Below are 7,017 nucleotides of genomic sequence, written 5' to 3'. Positions count from 1 at the left end.
GCCGGTCACCACAGTGTGCTAGTTAAATCGCGGTAGCAGCACTGCAACTCCCAGCCAGCACTCTCTAGTAATGGTATTAATAAAAGCTTTTAGCCCTGAAAAGGGCTTTTTGTTTGTATTGCTGGTATATACCCTGCCTACTGGAACGCAAAATCCTACACTGACACTCTCCCTGACCAGCAGCAGCTCTGTCCCTGATCTCTCACAGCATGCGTCTGAAGCAAGCACTGCCGGCACCGAGTTTTATATGGCAGGGTCATCTGATCTGGCCAACCAATCGCTGCTATCAACATGTATGGGTCCCACGTCATCGCAGGATTTACCAAAGAGTTTCCTGCATGTTTATTGGCTGAGAAATAGCGCGCAAACTTACAGGAAACGGATAACGGGATTTCCTTGAGTATCGCGAGCATGTTCGCTTATCATACTAGTCAACCCTTGTATAGCTCTATACTCATTAATTATAGTGCTTGAAAAGCACTATATTGTAATCCGTATTTTTCTTCCGTTTCTTCTTCTTCCAGCCATTTTTCTGCGCGTAATACAGCCCGAACCGCTTTGCGCACACACTCCGTTCAAACTGCGTTTCGAAGCCCTCGGCGGTGTGTGGTGTGCTATATATTTTTTGTTTCGATCAGATTTGTCATTTTTAAAAAAAATTTACGTTTAAAGACCCCAAATTTCCCATAGAAAATAATGGCCCATTGCAAATAATGGCCACACTCTAACCGCTAACAGCCAATCACAGCACATATGCAAATAGCTGAAATATAGCAGCCAATAGGAACTCTAAGGTCTCTAAGGGCTCGCGGCCCGCAGGAGACTGAAGACACGCGCCGCTCTGCTGGGGAAGAAGCCGGCATAGGCAGCATCCTCCTGTGTCCGGCAGCTGTCACAAACACCGGAGGATGCTGTGTATGCCGGCTCCTTCCTCCTCCAGAGCGGCGCGAATCACAGGGGAGCTGCGCCGGAGGTTCCCCACCCCTGCTCTAAAAGAATAATCTGATCCCGTGTCTTGATCATGTGCTTTTTCTTGCCTAATGTTTTATTCATTTGACTTCCTTAGCAATAAAAGTTGGTGATCTTTAACAGAATTACCGTATAATTATTTTTTGATCAGAGATAAACACAATCTGGCACATGGCTTTAAATAATAAATCAAATAAAATGATAAGACTGAATGAAATCTTGTTTCCTCCTGTATTTAAGCCAGCAATGATTTAATGCTTTAACCCTGCAGGTCTATAATGTTCTGGAGCAACATCATCCACATAATGTACATAATAACTGTATCTTAATATCTTAACTGATATATGAATATGCAAACAATGTCTCCTCTAGAAGAAGGAAGAAGAAAGAAAACGTTTTATAGGTAGCTGTTCTGTAAATCAATACCTGACCCATAAAGAGCCTTGAAACATAATTAGGTATATTAGTCAGATTGGATGCCCATATGTAGACTGCTAAGTAGGACCAGATGCTGTAGCTGGGCACAGGTTCCAGTCAGTTACCAGTAGAGTGGTAGAGTCAGGGGTCAATAAACCCCTCTGCTGCCTAAGGCCAACTACAGAAATAACTAGAAGAGGTAAGAAAAAATAAATAAAATAAAAGGGAATACCCTATAACAAGCTAGGGATAGAAGCACAGTCAGCAGTGAGGTGCAAAATCAACATACAAACAGAGGTCGGGAAATACTAGCAGAAGCATCAGCTGCTTGTTTAAATTTTCCACCCCTGATTTGCATGGAGCACCTTTGTGCTCCTGATTCACCTGATGCCCCTATACAGCTGACAGGCTGACACCCATGTCACTGGGCTAGGCAGGTACAGGATTGTACTGTTCGTTCGAGTTAGTGTTCGAGTTCAAGTTTGAGCGCCTTTTTGCCAGCCAATTAGTGCAGAGCACATAGAAGTGTCAGAAACGTCATTGCTGAGGACTTAGGGACAAGCTTAGGAACTTAGGGAGAAGCATAGACTTAGATAGCATTTTCCTCTCCATAGACAGCAATAATTGGGTTTGGTAAGGCTGGGTGACCTCCATTATTTTCTTATTCACACTCAGTGTTCAAAAGTCCATTTCTGTCCGTTTTTTTTCCGCTGAATTAGGCTATGTTCACACTGCGTACGAATCCGTACGCAGGTCTTACGCTGCCGTACATGTGCGGCTTAAACTACAGGCGTGCGAAAAATCGACATGTGGCCGGATGCGTACGCACCGCGAACATACGCCCGCAGTACAGTTATGCTTCCCTAGCTTGTTTCGAAGAGATCTGAGGCAGGTCATTTACTTGGAAATCTTCGCCCAGCCCCGTAAACCACACAGAACCTTTTGGATCGAAAAATCAAGTTCAATTTGGCTGAAATAAGTACTTCGTACGGGACCGCATGGAAATCCACGGCCGTGAGTTTCAACATTTCCGTCCTCAAACAATGGTCTTGTTCATTTTTCACGGCGCCGTATACGATCCGGCCGTAAACTCATACGTAGTGTGCACTGTGCGGGCGTATATCGTATACTTTCAAGCGAACGCATCAACCTCAAAACTACGTGCATAGTGGGACATGTAAGGGACAAAGAGGGGCGTGGGTCAAAAGTAGGGACTGTCCCTCTAAAAGAGGGACACTTGGGAGGTATGCATTTATACAGTACCCAGGGCCAGATTACCAGCAGCTTCCCTTGCACTACACCTGCAGACCCCCCGCCCCCCCATATATACAGTACCCAGGGCCTTATTACCAGCTGCTGCTGCCCCCGGCACTATACCTGCAGATGCCCCATATATACAGTACCCAAGGCTGTATTACCAGCTGCTGCTTCCCCCGTCACTACACCTGCAGACCCCTGCAGATCTTCTCTCACCAATTAACATCACGATTTTCTAGTTTCTGAACATCATATTGATATGTGATCTGTCTTAGGCCGCGTTCCCACCACATGCAGCAGATGCCAGACCCTCATGCGGTAACCAATAGGCGTATGGCCAATAATCCCAGTAACAGCACAAGACTACTGGTTTCGGCCACATGCATTTCTTTACACGTAGAAACATTGTTTGAGTTGCGTTTTTCATGGTTTTTAACTGCTTAAAATATGACCTGAACAATACCACCACACTGTGACTGGATAACACTGCCACACCAGACTGGATCAATACCGACATACTATGACTGAATAACACTGCCACACCAGACTGGATCAATACCGACATACTATGACTGAATAACACAGCCACGCCCAACCTGACCAATACCACCATACCCCCCTCCCCTCGAAAAGACACTAGATTTACTGGCAAGTCTGAACGGGAGCGATTTATCGTTTGAATTTTCGCAATAACGATATCATTTGACCGATAATCGTTCCGTGTAAACACAGCAAACGATCAAGCAGCGACGAGCAAGGAATTGTTCATTTTGATCTTTCAACATGTTCTCAAATAGTCGTTCGCTAAAAATCTGCAGATCGCTTTGTGTAAACAGTCTTTCAAAGATTCACCCTATGTAAAAGATGGGCTTCAGCAATCTTAAAAACGATCGCAATAACGTTTTTTCCAACAATTTTTCTAACGATTTATTTGTCTTAACGCTGATCGTTAAATCTGGGGGACCACCATTATACTGACTACTATGCAAGATGCTGGGAAAGCTGGGTGAGCTCCTTATACTGACTACTATACAAGATACTAGAAAGGCTGGGTGACCTTCATATACTGACTACTATACAAGATACTAGGAAAGCTGGGTGACCTCCATATACTGACTACTATACAAGATGCTAGGAAATGTGGGTGACCTCCATATACTGACTACTATACAAGATGCTAGGAAAGCTTGGTGACCTCCATATACTGACTACTATACAAGATGCTAGGAAAGCTGGGTGATGTCCATATATTGACTACTATACAACATGCTGGGAAAGCTGGGTGACCGCCATATACTGACTACTATACAAGATGCTAGGAAAGCTGGGTGACCTACATATACTGACTACTATACAAGATGCTAGGAAAGCTGTGTGACCACCATTATACTGACTACTATACAAGATGCTAGGAAAGCTGGGTGACCTACGTTATACTGACTACTAAACAAGATTTTAAGAAAGCTGGGTGACCACCATATACTGACTGCTATACAAGATGCTAGGAAAGCTAGGTGACCTCCATTATACTGACTACTATACATGATGCTAGGAAAGTTGGGTGACCTCCATTATACTGCCTACTATAAAACATGCTAGGAAAGCTGGGTGACCTCCATTATACTGACTACTATACAAGATGCTAAGAAAGCTGGGTGACCTCCATTATACTGACTACTATACAAGATGGTGACATGTCAAGATGGTGACATGTCAAAAGTTTTGATTGGCTGTGGTCGATGACTGATCATGAGAACAAGTGGTGAGAAGTCCACATGAATTGAATTCTGCCAGAGGACACCTAAAGTGAGTGCATACTGAATAGTATCACATGATCGTACTGCAGCCATATTTTTACATCTATATTACTGCCATAGGTCCTGGCATTACCATGTTTCTTCTAATGAGTATAACTGACAGCTGACATCAGATTTGTGGTCAGGCCAGTTCTTGTGGCAGCAATATGGATGCAGAAATGTGGCAGCAGTATAAACATATGCACCCACCTTAGGTGTTGTCATTCAGTATTTTATATAATTTCTTTGGTGGTTTTCCTAAGGACATAGAGAAGCTAGTTATAGTAAACAGAGGTTCAGTATGGCTTCTGTACATACAATACTTGTGAGTCCATAGGTAGACATAAATGTATGTTTCAATTAATCTGCTTGGATATAAAACTAGAAAAATTGAATAAGGAATTTGCATTTACAATCGTGCAGCTTTGCTGCAGGGAATAAACTGAATATATGCATTGTTTGCAAATAAAATGTTTATGACCCCTGCTAGAAAGCTATGTCCGTGCTAACATTCACTATTACCTTTCATGATGCAGCACTGTATAACAAATGGTATAATTTACAACCATCTCTATGTTACATATTGGTTTACACAAGCAAGAGCAAATACTTTTTTCAAAATCATTCGGAAGGGCAATAAAAATCAGCACCCTTCAAAGTGCACAAGGGTTGTATGATGGTTCGTTCTGTACTCACTCAAGCATTGGCTGATAAGGCATTAATAATTAGAAGAGCTCTCCTTGTAAAGGTTCTGCTGACACTTCTTTCTACTTCAGGTGGTGCCCTCCTGAAATGAGTGCCAAAGGTTCAGTATAAATACCACTTGCATGTATTGACAGTCATCACTTCCATCTTCCATCAAGCTGCTTTGTTTTCTTTTTCCATCCCTATATGTAATAACAAAGTGATATTCTCTGCATCATGGTCAGACTTGTGCTACCAAACCCTGGACTTGAAAACAGGATACAAACCTATGAGCAACTTGAAATCCTAGAAAAAGAAGAAGAAGGAGATAGACCAAAATGGGACAACAAAGCGCAATATATGCTTACCTGTATAGGTTTTTGTGTAGGACTGGGAAACGTATGGAGATTTCCTTACCTTTGCCAAAGCCATGGAGGAGGTATGTGCTAGATGCTATGAATTTACTACTAACTGTACAGATAGATATGTGTGTACATGCATTGCAATGTAAAAGATACTTAAGTGTAATATGTAATATTAAATTATAGTAATTAATCATACATGTTGTTAAGGATGCCATATACCCACAGTACTGGAATGGGAGATAGTTTTTAAGTGTACCTGTCTTTTCAAAAAACTTTTGACATGTCATAGAGACATAACAAACGAGTGGAATCCAACAGCACCCAGGAATCAGATCCGTATAGTACAGACGTGTCAAACTGAAGCCCCCAGCTGTTACAAAACTACAATTCACATCATGCCTGGACAGCCAAAGCTTTAGCTTTGGCTGTCCAGGCATGTTGGGAATTGTAGTTCTGAAACAGCTGGAGGGACGGAGTTTGACACCCCTGGTATAGTAGAAGGTAGAATGTGAATGCACGCTGTATAGTTGGTACTCCCAATTTACCAACAAGGAAACATCAAGCGAGGAGGATTCAACAGCATCCAATGAGAGTAGTAGTCTTTAAATAAGCTTTATTACATATTCAGGACAACCAGCAAATAGCTGTTTGTTCTGGATATGTAATAAAGCTTATTTGAAGACTACTCTCATGGATTGAGTTGGTTGTTGAGTCCCCCTCACTTGACATGTCAAAAGTTTTGATCAGTCCAGGTCTGAGTGTTCAGGCTGAATCCGATCGGGAGAACCAGCTGGGATAGGACCATCCTCTTCCCACTCTGTGTTAGAAAAAAAGAGTTGGGCTCATAATAGAGCTCTATGTAGCCTTACTCTTATTTTCTTACACAGAGCAGGGAGAGGACACGCTGCAGTCCTTTCCCCACTTGTTCTCCCAATCGGTATAGGTCTAAACACTCAGACCCAGACTGATCAAAACTTGACATGTCTCTATGACATAAAAAGCAAAGAAATGTAAGAAGGAGTATATGTGTCCTGACACTTGAGGGTTGCTTCAGTATTTTTTTCTGTTTTTGTATGTCTCTATGATATGTCAAAAGTTTTTTTTTTAATGACACTTAAAGTATGATTTGAGTAATTGATTGCATGTTTTAAGTAATCAATACCTACTTAGGACTGAGCAAGCTATATACGTGTTCATTGATTTTAATTTCTTTAGAGTACTACCATATTAACAATGGGTCGCCAGATGTATTATTTATTTCTGTTACTCATACAGTATAGTACTGACATTCTGCAGTTCTGTACAGAGATTGTCACCAATCACAGTAGTCCCTGTCCCCATTAGGGTTGATAAGACGCAATTGTCATAGGAAGATGATTAACCTTTCATTATACAGTATTTTGGGGATACAGCCGCAGTGCAAAGAATACAGAGTACATAGTGCACCTAGATACCATTAACTACATTGTGTACAGGAAACAGTTATGCGTCAGCACTTAAGTGCAATTAGCAAGCCATAGCATCATGAT

At 42.0% G+C, this 7,017-nt stretch overlaps 1 protein-coding gene across 1 annotated transcript in view; it reads left to right on the top strand.

Moving 5' to 3' along the window:
- Positions 1 to 5,198: 5,198 nt before the first annotated feature.
- SLC6A19 (solute carrier family 6 member 19) overlaps positions 5,199 to 7,017 on the top strand; it is a 37,172-nt gene continuing 35,353 nt past the window's right edge. Inside the window, exon 1 of the mRNA XM_069958582.1 lies at positions 5,199 to 5,562. Within this exon, the coding sequence (XP_069814683.1) occupies positions 5,361 to 5,562 (202 nt within the window). The 5' untranslated portion in view covers positions 5,199 to 5,360. The remainder of the gene's footprint in view (positions 5,563 to 7,017) is intronic.

The sequence above is a fragment of the Dendropsophus ebraccatus genome, chromosome 2 (assembly GCF_027789765.1).
Source record: "Dendropsophus ebraccatus isolate aDenEbr1 chromosome 2, aDenEbr1.pat, whole genome shotgun sequence".
NCBI classification, from domain to species: domain Eukaryota; kingdom Metazoa; phylum Chordata; class Amphibia; order Anura; family Hylidae; genus Dendropsophus; species Dendropsophus ebraccatus.
Note: the sequence above shows the minus strand (reverse complement) of the source record. Positions and strands in the feature narration are given on the sequence as shown.